A 16,535-nucleotide genomic window follows, 5' to 3' on the forward strand; every position below is an offset into this window, starting at 1 on the left:
AACATATAAACATATACATATGTGCATATCTTTACTATAACAGACAATCGGGCATCGTATTAGGTCCCATAGATCCTGAGAGAGGAGCAGCGTTATTGTTTGTTTGTTTATTGCAAATACACTTCATGGACTCGCATGAAAGTGGGACACATGTCAACATCGGCAGGAAGCGTTTAGCCGCGGCGGTGAGCCGCCCAGATGTTGATACATCTGGCATTATGCTCAATTTAAGTAGTTGGATTAGTAGTCACACTCAATAAATGCATGCCATGTGCTCCTTTTCCCCTGGAATGTTATATTCTATTTCATTAAAAGTAGTACTTTATAAACGTTTCTTGTAGTTATTGGTGGAGGTGGTCATGGTGTCCCACGTCCATCACCGTGGGAAACGAGCTGGACTTCATTGTTTGTTTTGTTTGTTTGTATTTTTTATTCAGTCAATCAAATCAAATACAAAACAATATTATCCTATAAAAAAAATACAAAAGAGAGAGACTGAAAAGGTATAGGTAGAAGCAAAAAAATGCTTATAAATTCCTATCCTAAATTGAAATCAAAATAAATCAGAAAATTAATATAAAATAAAGAAAAAAGAAAAAAGAAAAAAGAAAAACAATAAACAAGATAAAAAACAAAATATATTTATATATACTACCACATACATCTTCCATATTAATCCGTTTTTAATTACATTTATAACTCAAGGATTTTTTTATAAATAATTCCCTTAAAAAACAAAAAGGAGTTCACCATTCTTACTTCTATTTCTACATTATTCCATAATTTGACTCCTACAACAGAAATACATCTTCTTTTAATCCCTTAATTGTGATGTCGCAACCATGTCATTGGCCCTCGGTCGACTGTGTGAACCACTAATTTTAGTTCTGACTTCATGGCGGCAATGACGATAAAACTAAACCCGTTTCATCTTCCACTCACGGACTCAAACATTCATAAAGAATCTGGCTGACGGCTGGTGTTCTTCAGCATCCATTCAGCAGCAGAAACACAGATGGCTACTGTACTGTCAGCCGGTGGCTCATTAAGTCACTCTCCCACGTGGCCTCTCTCCAGATCTCACTCCCGTCCCGGCTCGGGACTCGGCTGAGGTCACCGGCTTCTTCTATGCCCTTGCGATAATACCCATCCTTCAGCAGGTCGTTTACGATTTTATTTCTATTTTTTTTGGGGGTGGGTGATGTGCGGTAACGGGGGTATACTTATAAAATTGTTATGTACCGTTTAAATGAGAAACGCAGATATAAAGTCAAGCGCGTACGCCGGGAGAGGTTTATGGTAATAGAAGAGAGAGAAAGAGCTTTTCTTTAGATTGTGTTTTTACATCCAAGAGGAAGAGAGAGAACTTTAAGTCGAAAGAGGAAAAAGTCCCTCTTGACAGGATTAATCCGTTCATCAAAACACGGATATTACCTGGAGCAGCAGTATAAATACTCCAGTACAGTAGTCATGATTTCTCCCTTTCTCTGTTTATCTTATTGGGGCCGTCTACACACGGCGTTTAGGCCTCTTCTGTTTCCTGTCCAGGTAAGAGGATCTCGCACAGTCCTTCACGCCGGCCAAGTCAAACTCTGAAATAACTCCAAACTCTCCTCTACTCCCCCTGAAACACTAACTCTTCCTCGGGCAATTATCCCAGATGATTGATTTTTTTCCCCGTAACTCCATTTTGCTTGAAAAAATAAATGTGTCCTCACTCTGAACCTGCCATATTCATCTTTAAAAAATCTTTTTACGCCAATATTTACTGTAATGCAAACATGCCAGAACCACATACCAGCACAATGGATGCAACGGCTAGAAGCTACTACGGTCCCCTCAGTCCAGCCCGAGTTGGAAAAATAAATCAGAAGACTTTTATTCCAACCCACCCCCCAATCCATATACCCTCACACAGCGAAGAAGGGAAAAAAAGCCCACTAGAATGCCTCGTTTGCAATACATCATTCAGTCGTGACGCCTCCGTGACACCTTCAGAGCCCACACCGTGACCTCTGCGTGACCTCCATACCAGCGCTAACTGTCTACCAGACGCCCACTCGGCTCAGCTCCCCCTCCCCAAGGTCCCGGTTTAGACCGAGGACACAGCTGTTCTCAAGTTTCTTTTTTCTTCCCCCTCATGCGTTTTCACATCCATACCGTCAACCCCCATCCCCCCTAGCCGTCCTCATTTCCCCCCTAAAATAACAAATCCCCTCCTCTGTCTCCCTCGATGGCCTGCGTTGCTTTTCCCCCCCTCCAATCCATTATTTCCTTTGCAGATCATTTCAGCCCTCTGGCCGACATTTAAGGCACACAAAATGGATGTGCAGGTACTCGGGAAGAGAGATATGCATTCAGTGAACTCGTAGAAAGGCTTTGAATGTGGACGACGCCGACGACGAACTCCTCACACACTCTGTCGTACTCACTGAATGTGTTTATGTGACTCTGTAACGCTTCATTCTGGTCACGTGACGTCTATTCTGTCCATCCTGGAGAGGGGTCCTCCTCTGTTGCTCTCCTGAAGGGTTCTTCCTTTTTTTTTATCCCGTGAAAGTTTGTTGTTGTTGATTTTTTGGGAGTTCTTCCTGATCCGATGTGAGGTCAAAGGTCAGGGATGTCTTATGTGTACAGATTGTAAAGCCCTCTGAGGGCTAATTTGGAATTTGTGATATTGGGCCGTACAAAATAAACTGAATTTAATCCAAATCAGAAGACTGTCGTCCTCTAACATCAGCATCCACAAGAATGGCGGGCCGACGTGGATCCCAGGTGTGTGTCTCCTCCTTAACTCCCTTCACTTATTGAGCTTCTTGGCTTGGGGAAATTCCTGTGGGACACATGTCAGAGGGACCCAGTCAGGGAAACCAGCAACGAGTGGGACCGGCCAGCTTAACTCACATGTTGAGGTCACGCCCTGCTCGGAAGTCTTCCTGCTCTATGGTCTTTAACCCTTGTGTTGCCTTAGGGTCATTTTGACCCGAATCAATATTACACCCTCCCCCCGCCGTTGGGTCAATTTGACCCGATTCAATGTTTCACCCTCCTGTTACCTTTATATTTACTAACATATTTTACCCTTTGGGTTCAATTTGACACCAGCAATAAAACATCCAGAAAATTATTAGAATTAATATTGTTATCCAAGTTTAAGTGTGAGGCACTTTATGTTTGTTTGTTGACTACCGAAAGAACACCGACATTAAACATTGAATGGGGTCAAATTAATCCTAAGGCGGGGGGAGGGTGTAATATTGATTCGGGTCAAAATGACCCTAAGGCAACACAAGGGTTAAAACACTCTTAATATTGATCTCCAACCCAATGCAGCTTCGGCTATATGTGGTGTCACAGATGTATAACAAGAATACTGTTGCATTGGAAATCAACACATGTTGTCTTTATTTGTATGTATTTATTTACCTGCACTCTAGGTGGGTGTACCGGTGGGAGGGGTGGGTGGGTTTGTTGACTGTTTATATGTGTGTTAACAATAAGATGGAAAACGATGGAAATATCAGTTAGAGTTCATGTTTGCTGTGTTATGTACCCGTCAATATTTCCAAATTAAAAAAATACACTACCGTTCAAAAGTTTGGGGTCATCCAGACAATTTCGTGTCTTCCATGAAAACTCACTTTTATTTATCAAATGAAATGAAAATTGAATAGAAAATATAGTCAAGACATTGACAAGGTTAGAAATAATGATTCATATTTGAAGTATTAATTTTGTTCTTCAAACTTCAAGCTCAAAGGAAGGCCAGTTGTATAGCTTATATCACCAGCATAACTGTTTTCAGCTGTGCTAACATAATTGCACAAGGGTTTTCTAATCAGACATTAGTCTTCTAAGGCGATTAGCAAACACAATGTACCATTAGAACACTGGAGTGATAGTTGATGGAAATGGGCCTCTATACACCTCTGGAGATATTTCATTAGAAACCAGACGTTTCCACCTAGAATAGTCATTTACCACATTAACAATGTATAGAGTGTATTTATGATTAATGTTATCTTTATTGAAAAAACAGTGCTTTTCTTTGAAAAATAAAGACATTTCTATGTGACCCAAAACTTTTGAACGGTAGTGTACATAAAAAAAAAGAAAAGAAGAGTGGAACTGGCCTCTTTTAATCTGCTCTCTACATTCTCAAGAGTCCGAATAACTCAAGCGATCGATAAAGTTAGGACTGGAATTCAAATATAAATCTGAGTTTCTGGGAAACCAATAAATGCGACAGTAATTCCTCTCGTGTTTCCCGTCTCCTCGGCGACTCGCTAGTGATTTAGTTGAGCAGGTCTCAACTTACAAAACACCCCCGAGTTGAAATTGCCGACTGCTCAAGAGTCAATGAACGCACGGCGATCAAGTCTAAGAAACGACCACGGAGGCCGCTCTGTCGGTGGAGATGTAATCACTTCAGAGACGGTCTGCGTCTTCCAGACGTTCGGCTGCAGAGCGCTTGTTGTCCTATAGCTTGAACTGGACCTTTGGAAATCTGCGTGTTTAGGATCAGGCACAACAAGACAGCTACAGTAGGATCATTTAGGCAAAAATTGCCCGCTAAACATTGTTTACATTTCCTACCCTGCATTGAACAATACATATTCTCATCTTTAATTTCACCGGCTCAGCATGTTGACGTGTCCCGAGCCTGCTGGCTTTTTCCTCAGCCAGTTATATTCTGCCATCACCAGTTTGGCTGCGACCCAAGACACATTATCCGGAAGGTAAAACTATCTGTTCTATTTCTAAATGGGGGCCCAGTTCTCTGCAGACATAATAATGTGTGTGCATACATGTGTGTGTGTGTGTGTGTGTGTGTGTGTGTGTGTGTGTGCTTACATCTTGTGTGTGTACACTACCGTTCAAAAGTTTGGGGTCATCCAGACAATTTCGTGTCTTCCATGAAAACTCACTTTTATTCATCAAATGAATTGAAAATTGAATAGAAAATATAGTCAAGACATTGACAAGGTTAGAAATAATGATTAATATTTGAAGTATTAATTTTGTTCTTCAAACTTCAAGCTCAAAGGAAGGCCAGTTGTATAGCTTATATCACCAGCATAACTGTTTTCAGCTGTGCTAACATAATTGCACAAGGGTTTTCTAATCAGATATTAGTCTTCTAAGGCGATTATCAAACACAATGTACCATTAGAACACTGGAGTGATAGTTGATGGAAATGGGCCTCTTTACACCTCTGGAGATATTTCATTAGAAACCAGACGTTTCCACCTAGAATAGTCATTTACCACATTAACAATGTATAGTGTGGATTTTTGATTCATGTTATCTTTATTGAAAAAACAGTGCTTTTCTTTGAAAAATAAAGGCATTTCTAAGTGACCCCAAACTTTTGAACGGTAGTGTATATGTGTGGATGGAGGTGGGGAAACTATTAATAATGGCTGCTTGTTTCTGTCTCTTTTTTTCCCGTTTTACTTTGTGACACCGAGAGGACGGACGGGATTATTAACAGATCGGCCCGGGACGATCAAAGGAGGCGAGGAACAGTGAGACAGCAGCGAGGGAAACGGGAGGAGAAGATTTTAAGAGGATTTCGACCATCTAACAAAAACACAGTTCTGCTGTAGGATTTATACACTTTTGAGGACGGCTTCGTACAAATGGTGGACGCATTTTCTTTACATCCTCACTTAATTAGATCTTGCTCTCTCTCTCCGTCCAGCAGTTAATGAGGGAAAGTCCACATCACACATGACTGCCGCACAGTGTGTGTGTGTGTGTGTGTGTGTGTGTGTGTGTGTGTGTGTGTGTGTGTGTGTGTGTGTGTAGAGAACAGGGCAAGGGCAGCAGGGCTTGGGGGTCGGACAGAAATGGCAGCAACATATTCAGGCCTCCTACTCTGGAATGCAGAGTGAGCGAGAGAGACACACAACACTGCAATTCACTCGCAGAGAGTCCACTGAACTATTCTTAGTCCAGTATGTGAAGTGAAGTGGACCCCTCATCCCCTCCCCCTCCTCCTCATCCCCTCCTCCTCCTCCTCATCCCCTCCTCCTCCTCATCCTCCCTGGGGGCCATACAGAAGAAGAAAAAATAGAGTGTGGATGGACGAGTCGACGCGGCGTCTATCGAGGTGTACGGGGAGCAGAATGGTGGAGCTGGACGGAGGGAGAGAGGGCGTTAGAGAATGAGAGAGAGAGAGAGAGAGAGAGAGAGAGAGAGAGAGAGAGAAGTGAAGCTACAGTGAGGCAAAGCCTTGTCAGCTCAGTCTGAATGGAGCAGCTCACTGGCTGTGAAGAAGTGAAGAGCCCTTTGTAAACGTACACGGGTACAATGCATTGAGCCCCGAGGGTCTCTCTCTCTCTCCCTCTCTCCCCCTCTCCCTCTCTCTCCTCTCTCCCTCTCTCTCTCTTTCCCTCTCTCTCTCTCCCCCTCTCCCTCTCTCTCCTCTCTCCCTCTCTCTCTCTTTCCCTCTCTCTCTCTCTCCCTCTCCCCTCTCCCTCCCTCTCCCCCTCTCTCCCTCTCTCTCCTCTCTCTCCCTCTCCCCCTCTCTCCTCCTCTCCTCTCCCTCTCCTCCCTCTCCTCCTCTCTCCTCTCTCCTCTCCTCTCTCTCCTCTCTCCTCAACTCTCCTCTCTCTCTCTCTCTCCTCTCCTCTCTCCTCCCTCTCTCTCCTCTCTCTCCCTCTCTCTCCCTCTCTCTCTCTCCTCTCTCTCTCCCTCTCTCCCTCCTCTCTCTCTCCTTCTCCTCTCTCTCTCTCTCTCCTCTCCCTCCTCTCTCTCTCTCTCCCTCTCTCTCCCCTCCCTCCTCCCCCCTCTCTCCTCTCTCCCTCTCTCCTCTCTCTCCTCTCCTCCTCTCTCCTCCTCTCTCCTCCTCTCCCTCCTCCCTCTCCCTCTCTCCTCTCCTCTCCCTCCTCTCTCCTCTCTCTCCTCTCCTCTCCCTCCCTCTCCCCCTCTCCCCCTCTCCCCCTCTCTCCCTCAAACGCTGGCCTAAGAAGGCAGATTTTCCGAACTAGACTAAACAGGCTTTATTTGTCTCTTGATACAATTCAACAACACTACAAGGTTAGATGTATTTCGGAGGGGGGGGGGGACTTCCTGTGCTTACATCCAGCATACACACACACACACACACACACACACTAGTGAGACCACTACGCAGCCTCTCGAAAAAGAGTTCAAACAGAAGGGATATTCAGCCACAGACAGTGTCAGTAGTGACAGGCTCAGATATTACCCTCCCCCACTCGTGTGCGCTCTCTCCTCTTTGCTTGTTTTCCTTTGCATGAGTCACGGAGAAGATGGGGACACACACACACACACACACACACACACACACACACACACACACACACACACACACACACACACACACACACACACACACACACACACACACACACACACACACACACACACACACACACACACACACACACACACACACACACGAGGCCCGGCGGTGCTCGGTCCCGCCGTCATCGGGTCGTCTGTAGCTCAGTCATAACAAACGTCAAAGGGCCGTTCATCTCCTCTAATCCCTTCCTCTGTGCTCTCCTGTCTGCATATGCACAACGCACACCGGTGACACAGAAGCATTCACTCACATTTAAGGCACAGCGAAGAACACCGCGGAGAGAGAGAGGTAGAGAGAGGGAGAAGAGAGAGAGAGGTAGAGAGAGGGAGACGAGAGAGAGAGGGAGAAGAGAGAGAGAGGTAGAGTGGTTGAGGTAGACAGAGGTAGAGGAGAGGTAGAGAGAGAGAGAGGTAGAGGAGAGGTAGAGAGAGGGAGAGGTAGAGAGGGAGAAGAGAGGTAGAGAGAGGGAGACGAGAAAGAGAGGTAGAGAGAGAGAGAGAGAGAGGAGAGAGAGAGAGTGGTTGAGGTAGACAGAGGTAGAGAGAGGGAGAGGAGAGGTAGAGAGAGAGAGGTAGAGAGGTTGAGGTAGAGAGAGAGAGAGGTAGAGTGGTTGAGGTAGACAGAGGGAGAGGAGAGGTAGAGAGAGAGAGAGAGGGAGAAGAGAGAGAGAGGTAGAGAGGTAGAGAGGTTGAGGTAGACAGAGGTAGAGAGAGGGAGAGAGAGAGAGAGAGAGAGAGAGAGAGAGAGAGAGGTAGAGTGGTTGAGGTAGAGAGAGGGAGAGGAGAGGTAGAGAGAGAGAGAGAGAGAGAGGTAGAGGAGAGAGAGAGGTAGAGGTAGAGAGAGGGAGAGGAGAGGTGAGAGAGAGAGAGAGGGAGAGAGGTAGAGGAGAGAGAGAGGTAGAGAGAGAGAGACGTGTGCACTCCGAGCCTCTTCAGCCTTAAAATAATGAAATCGCAATTTTATTTCATTTTCAAATCTGTTTGTCAGGTTAAAGTTGTTTTAGTGTTTGTTTGTTTTGTTATATTCAAAAATAATACATTATAACTGTTTGGGGTCAAAACAGAGAGAGAGACATCCTGTCCCACACCGTCCCCTTTTGACCCAATATTTTTACTATCTAGCTTTTCAAAATGATAAGACGAGTGACGCCTGACCCGACGACGAGCGTGACTCTGTCTCCAGCTCCGCCCCTGTCCTCGTCCTTCCTCCCCTTCCTCGCCCTGCACGTCCAGATGTAATAAGGAGGCGCGTGACTGAAATGTCAGCGTCGATGCCGATCTCCTCCTCAGACGTGTCATTGTGCGAGCTAAAATATTTTTTTCTTTTACATTTCAAACAGAACAGAAGGAGCTGCTAAAAAGATGGCGTGGGTGTTCAGAGAGCGGCCGTTGAAGTGGGGGCGGGTCGCACATTTAAATAATAAGTGTAGAATATAAGCAGCCAACACAAACCGCATTAATGGGTGAAATGCTCGGGAGCGTGGGAACCCCAGATGAGACGATGCGAGCGGGAGATACTCGGAGCGCTTCCTGTTAGAATTCCACCCTAATTGACCGTTCCCCGTTGCCGTGGTAACGGAGGCACGGCCGCGGGGGAGAAGTTGTCGGCCGATCGCCGGCAATTTCACCGTTTTTTCTCGACTCAATTGCTGTTCGGCATTATTAATTGGACTAACTGGCGTGAGACGGCCCGTATTAGCTGTGGCTACGTGACTAACTCACGACTCTTTTTCTGAAAACAGAGCAGCAGCACACTGCGGTCAAATCGAGATAAACGCCACAATGATACAGATCTAAAGAGCAACCACAAGTAACACACACACACACACAGAGACAGACACAGAGGGCGATTGTGGGTCAGTGGTTAGTAGGTTTGTCTTTCAATCAGGGGGGGTTGGCGGTTCAATCCCCGCCCTCGTCGACGTGTCCTTGAGCAAGACACTTCACCCTGAACACCTCCCTGTAGCTGTGTCTACGGGGTATGAATGTACCGTGATGATTGTAGCTCGCTTTGGATACAAGCGTCATCTAAATGAGCTGTGGAATGACACACACACACACACACACAATGTTATGCTGAACAAATAGGCAGGTCAGCATCCAAGGGAGTCGACACGATGGGTCATGAGGAGAGAGCAAAGTCAGACTGACAGCATGCCCCTCCCCCCGACACACGACCACCGGCAACGCATCGCTGGGGCTAGATGTGACCCCCCCCCCTCCAACACACACACACACACACACCGGTAACACATCGCTGAGGCTCACTGTGTAGATGTGACCCCCCCCAACAACAAATGACTACTCCACTCTGTCTGACACACATTTTTAGCTTCAGACAGACAGATGCTATGCTATGTGTTAGCACAACATTGTGTGTGTGTGTGTGTCATTACACCAAAAACTAGAACGTGCACTCGGTAGAGCGCATACCTTCGCATATCACAATATTGGGCATTGGATTATGAACATTTTGGCATTGGTTTCATGCCAATTGGATAACAATTTACCGTGCTATGGTAAAAAGAAGATGTTGAACTTGTCATGACCTTGGCCTTGACCTTTGACCCGATCGATCCCAAAATCCAATCAAATGGTAATAGCCAATCATCCCACCAAATTTCATGCCATTCGGTTTAATACTTTTTGAGTTATGCGAGCAACACTCATACAAATAAATAAATAAATACACGGCGATCTAAACATAACCTTCCGCATTTTCAATGCGAAGGTAACAACAGAAACATATAAACAGAACACGACGTGGTGTACCGTAATAAGCCCAGAAGACAGATAAATAAAGGCTGGTGTCAATTCAAGTCAACAGAAAGAAAGCAGAGAACATTTAACTAACGGGAGTGAGACAACCTAAGATATTTTGGAGCTTTTTTGGGGTCAATTTCTAAAACGTGCTCAAAATCCAGGATGGAAATGCACTGGAACTTGGAAACTGAACTTTCTCTACGTTGCAGCGTGAGCGTGAGTTTGAGCGTGGAGGCCAAAGAACACACACTGCTCTCTCTCTGAGGAGGAGGGAAGCATTCACATGAGCGAGGAGGTGAACCGCGCTGGTAAAAGACCAGCCGACCAATGGGATCCGCATGTTTAAGCCCATTTACCAGAAGTCTCATATATTTTACATCACTGTCAGACAGTTTCCAACGCATGTAGAGCGGTTTTTGCGATTTCATAGAACAGACTTTGCCGAGAGAGTTATTAGAATGGTGTGACTATTTAACTGAATGATCTAAATTTTACTTTGTTACCTTCGCATTGAAAATGCGGAAGGTTATGTTTTGATCGCCGTGTATTTATTTTTTTATTTGTATGCGTGTTACTCGAAAAACACAAAAAGTATTTAACCGAATCGCATAAAATTTGGTGAGATGATTGGTTATTATCCGTGGACCATTTGATTAGATTTTGGGATCGATCGGGTCAAAGGTCAAGATCATGGTCATGAAAAGGTCAACATCTTCTTGAATCACATGACATTTAGTGGGATGATTGGTAAAATAGCCACTTTGAAGCCAAGATTTAAAGACATTGACAATTATATTGTAGAGTTCAATTAAATCAACGATATTTTGCTAATTTACTGAAGTTTCTAAAGTAACTTATCAAGCAAAAGTAACAGATGTACTCATGCACGTGTCTCAAAAGGTGAGGATTCACACTGGGAGATCCTCTGACATACATGTGTGTGGTCTTTTCAATACACGTGAAGTATATTAATCAATAATCTATTCATAGATCGACAGAGGATTCACGAATAATCAAGATGGCGGTTAGTTGCAGCCGTAGCAAGTGTATGAAAAAATTGCAGGGACTTGAAACATGCTTGAAATAGCCAATGTCAGCAATAACAATTAAAGAAGAAGAGAAAAAAATTGTAATGAAGAAAATAAAGAAAAACAGTAGAAAGATTCCAGACACCGTCACAATATAAGATTAAACTAAATGGAACATTCTGGTAAATGCCTGAAGCCTCGGATTGGGCACCACAACAGGTCCACAGGTGATAAAGCAGGGTTCTTACACATTTTGACCGATGGATTTCCAGGACTTTTCCATGACTTTAAACCAAATTTCCATGACCAAACTGAAATCTCGGAATAAACATGAACAATTTAGAACATTTTCTGTATTGAGAGCGGACGCCGGCTTATATTTTGAGCGTCTTTCTTTCATAAACATATTCATTATTTTTAAACTCCGTGTAAATGAACATGTGATTATCACAAATTTCCATGACTTTTGCAAAACTTTTATGATTGAAGTTTTTTCCATGACTTTTCCAGGCCTGGAAATGACCATTTTAAAATTCCATGACTTTTCCAGGTTTTCCATGACCGTACGAACCCTGTAAAGGGTGAAGCTGGTGCCATGAGGGCACCGAGGAACAAGCCAAGAGCGTGATCTGATGCGACGAGGACAGACGACGACGGTCGAACTATTTGGAATATCGTGTGGAAAACGTAAGCAGCCCTGTGAAGCGGCGAGTGAGCGTCGCTGCCAACAAGCAATCCCCCCCCCGCCCCCCCCCCCCGATCTTCTGGCCGCGTGGTCGGCGTGGCTGGCATCCTCCAGGCACTGGTATGACATGTGGTCTCATCCCCAGCAGGCAGCCGGAGTCACAACAAGCGTGGCACTTGTGTCTCGACGGCTATTGGCTCTCTTCAGCCGAGCGTCGTAACAAAACACTCGCTCTCTGTCCGGTGGCAACGACCTGCAGCAAATACGCTGCAGTGTTCATTTGAGTTGGGAAAATGTGATTTAAATACTGCTCTGCAGGCATGTTTTGATACAAATCCTGCTTCATTATCTTTCGTATTTGACATTTGTTGGATGTGTCAGTGTATTTATTACCTTCGCATTGAAAATGCGGAAGGTTATGTTTTGATCGCCGTGTATTTATTTATTTGTATGCGTGTTACTCGCATAACTCAAAAGGTGTTTAGCCGAATCGCATGAAATTTGGTGGGATGATTGGTTATTATCCGGGGACCATTTGATTAGATTTTTGGATTGATCGGGTCAAAGGTCAAGGTCATGAAAAGGTCAAAATATTCTTGTTACCATAGCACGGTCAATTTATATCCAATTGGCATGCAACTAATGCCAACATGTTCATAATTCAATGCCCAATCTTGTGATATGCGAAGGTATGCGCTCTACCGAGTGCCCATTCTAGTTTGTTTAATGTCATTGTTTGTTGTTGTCAAGCCACTCAAGAGCGCCAGGGAAAGATCTTATGGAAAACATTGCGTCACCGAAGCAACAAACTTCAGCTTTTTTATTTTTTTTAAAGAACCCCAAACTTAACCACCGTTACTTCCTTCATTCTTGTATCTGTCCTTCTCCGTGCGGTTGGTGATGGGTGGGCTGACCACTGTGAGAGAAATTGCTTCACAGTGATTGCTTTTCACAGAGCGCTTCATCAACCGGGAAAATGCAGCACGCACCAGGAGGGGAATTACCTGGCGTCATGTGTGCTCTATACACACACACACACACACACACACACAAATAAATGAGAAAGGGATCTAATCTGATGGTAAGACGCACAAAAGGAAAAAAAACTGCGTCAGAAGCAACTCAAATATGGAAGAATCTAAAGCAGTAACGCCCGGGGGGAGGGGGGATTAGAAAATATCGGAAGGTATGAAAAAAGAGAGTCAATGAGAGAGAGAGAGAGAGAGATAAAGATGCTAGTGCTTCATTGAATGTTATGCCAAAGGGCCTGATTCTGCTGACCTGGTTTCTTTCACCAACAAAGGCTTTGCATTAACACACTCACAAAAAAGACACGCTCAAAACGCCGATGGACATTTACACACTCACTTAACCATAACCTGTGCACAGCTACACACACACACACACACACACACACACACACACACACACACACACACACACACACACACACACACACACACACACACACACACACACACACACACACACACACACACACACACACACACACACACACACTCTTCTGTCCAACTCGTAGATATATCTGCATATAAAATGACTTGGGAGTCATGATGTGATGGCTCCTGTCATCTTTAGAGACGTTGAGGTATTGAAGCTAACCAGCCCAGCTCTGCACACACCAGCTGGTGTCCCTCAAAGTCTCCATTTCACTTCTATTTTATGAAGAAAAAAAAAACAGCACACTTTTTCAAAGGAGTGATTGGGTGTTCTGGTAACTTATTTTTACCGTGCGGGTTGAGTGATATGACAATAGACACGCGTGGGAGACTCAACTTGTTCATCCTTCGGCTCACACTTTGATATTTATACCTTTTGAGGCGATGCTGCAAATCATTTAGTGGGAAATTAATTATGCGCGACACTGTACTTTTATATGATTTTGTACTAATGTATATTGTCGTGTATTTCATCCGCTGCACAAAGTCTCAACGGGTGATCAACAAAATGTATTACATAGAAATAACAATATTTATGTCGTGATATACTTTTACATATACTGGGACAGACTGTTTTTAACCATATTGTCCACCCTTAATTCAGCTTGTATTTAATCCACAACATATATTAAATTCTTGAATAAACTCTGAACATACTCAGCCAAGAACATTTTGGATCATACGGTATTAAAAAGCACTGTTGAAGCAAAAGCTTTAATCACTTAAAATGTAATACTGCTAGATGTAGCGATACTTAACATCAGACCTGATGGAGATGCAGTGTTTTTCAAAATAAAATAAAAAATGTGAACACAACCCAACATGTGCCACAATTAAAAATTAAAGAAAATATAACATGCACAATACCAGGACCCTGAAACCGAAGAAGATGAATGAAATGGAGCCATGTTATGCTTTTTTGGTAATATGCCGACCATGACATGATCCAATACACCAGCATGTGGACTGTACACCCCAAATGAAGGCCGGCTTTCATGGCACACACACGCGTCGGCAGACTTTTTACTGCAGTTAACGTCTGAATTTGGCGTAACTGCTTTACGTTTCGATGGAGACACCCGGCGACTCAAGGGCCTCTGGTTTCAGGCTGAGGGGACACGCTGCATGTTCACACTCAGGGACTATGTTTCTCCCCGTCTGTTTTCTCCTGCATATCTCTCACCTACTTACTTTCCACGACTCGCTTGTGAGTATAGCGTCCATGCTTGAAAAAAACGAGAAAAAAAACGAAGTGTGTGACTTCCAGTCTTCCACTACAGTGTTTTTATAGGCAAGGCAGTGAAGCTATGTGTGTGTGTGTGTGTTGTATTCCTGCAGTGCCATTGATACCAACGCAACGGGACTCACCAGTCAATTTCTACATCCAATAAAGAAATCAATGAACACTGTTCTGTTGTACTCTGTTGTGCATAAGGCTCACGCTATTCCATTGTATTCTGTTCTCTTCAGCCGGCGGTGACATCTGGCTGCTCGTGGAAAATGTCTACATTTCGTTGAAAAAGCAAGAACCTTTTTCATTCATTGCAAATCACGGAAATCTGCCACACACACCCTCTTTATACGGTAGATTTTCTCTCTTTTATTCCAATCGATGCTCCAGTGGGCTCCACTACGCATGTGTCCCACTGACACACTAACGCCGGGCGTGAAGAGGATGCAGAGTAGCAGCAACTGGAGTGGAGTAACCTTTCTCTATGCTAATCTCTACACACTACAGCATGGCCACACACACACACACACACACACACACACACACACACAGAGAGAAATGCAGGATTTGTCCTCTGCCAGATGAATCAAAAAGGACACCATCAAAACACAAAACCTTCTCCTTGGGTGTGATGCGTGTGCGTGTGTGTGCGCGTGCTCGTTTTTTTTGCTGGACTCCCCCCTCCTCCCAGTATCTTAACGTCAGTCAGAGCCTCTCATTACTAGGCGTGACACACCCACCCCAACCACACGTTGTTGTTTTTTTCCACACAAAATAGTTCTCGTGACAATAAAAAAATTGCCTTGATGGTTAGAATTTAGTGATAAATCAATCCGCCGGTCGAATTCACCTCCTCTCGGTTCCTCCCTGCACCGCTGGTGCAGATGTGAACGGCTGGCCGTGTCATGCCGCATCCCACTATGTCCTCCAGCCCCCGCTATGCACTGCGTTTCATTCACTGAAGCCAGACACACAGAAATGCTGGTTTTCTTTTCAATAGTGGAACAAATTAAATGTGAAATGATTCATGCGCGTGTGGTACCGTATTGGATATTTTCCCTCTGCAAGGATCAACAGACAAGAGGCGCTGCACTGAGCCGCTTGTGGCTCACACACACACACACACACACAGAGAAAAAAGATGCAGCATGATTGTCAATGTCAGAATGGACAGATTTTACGGTTTATCCAACCGGATCTACTTCACGTCCCAGATGCGGAGCGCTGCGGCGGCGCTCAACGCTCATAGCGGTAAAAGCTTCGGGCCCACAGGTGGTGATGCGTTTTGGGGTATTTTTAATTTTTATTCTACCCCCCACTCCCACCATGTTTTTTTTTTTAACAATTCATAAGGTTGTACTCACCGTAACCGCGGAATGTCTGACTGCGTTGCACGCCGTCTGTCGGATCTCCGCCGCGGTCCCGGGCTTCAGCAGGTTCTTGGTGAATCTCCGGGTCGATTCGGCTGCCATGTCCTCCTCATCCGAGAGGGCACAAATTCAGCCGGGAGAATAATGTCTGCTGCAGTCAGACCGACGTGAGCGCCGAGCCGACCGAGCTGTATTTACACACGTACACACACGCTTCTCTCACTCACACACACCGTCGTCGGTCCACACACACGCAGCGCGCGCAGTGCAGAGGATGCTGCTGCGCGCTGAAAAAAATGTCAAACTACGACCGAGCACCAAAAAAAAAAAAGGTACTTCCGGTTGTGACTTTCTAAATTAAACATGTTTCGCAAACCAGAGCTAGATGAATTGCACCACTCCCACATTGCTTTTATTTTGAAGGCTAAAATCATAAAAAAGCATCAGTTGCACTGTAGTTATTCTCTCTCGCCTGAGGGGAACTTCACATGTAAAAAAATAAACATTATTTTCATGCTGCTGCAAATGCATTTGTATTTCCATTAAGGCCTAATTAAGATGTGTTAGTTTGGACTGTTGCGTGGGTATTCAACAGTCGGAACTGCTAACATGTAACCAGTGGTATTCGAGGCTATACTGTATACGTCATTCATCTCAAGGGA

At 44.6% G+C, this 16,535-nt stretch overlaps 1 protein-coding gene across 1 annotated transcript in view; it reads right to left on the minus strand.

Annotated features, from left to right (window-relative positions):
• dock10 (dedicator of cytokinesis 10) overlaps window positions 1–16,067 on the minus strand; it is an 87,938-nt gene extending 71,871 nt beyond the window's left edge. The window contains exon 1 of the mRNA XM_056440718.1: window positions 15,868–16,067. Within this exon, the coding sequence (XP_056296693.1) occupies window positions 15,868–15,975 (108 nt within the window). The 5' untranslated portion in view covers window positions 15,976–16,067. The remainder of the gene's footprint in view (window positions 1–15,867) is intronic.
• Between the last annotated feature and the right edge of the window lie 468 nt (window positions 16,068–16,535).

Source organism: Pseudoliparis swirei, chromosome 20 (genome assembly GCF_029220125.1).
Source record: "Pseudoliparis swirei isolate HS2019 ecotype Mariana Trench chromosome 20, NWPU_hadal_v1, whole genome shotgun sequence".
Lineage (NCBI taxonomy): Eukaryota > Metazoa > Chordata > Actinopteri > Perciformes > Liparidae > Pseudoliparis > Pseudoliparis swirei.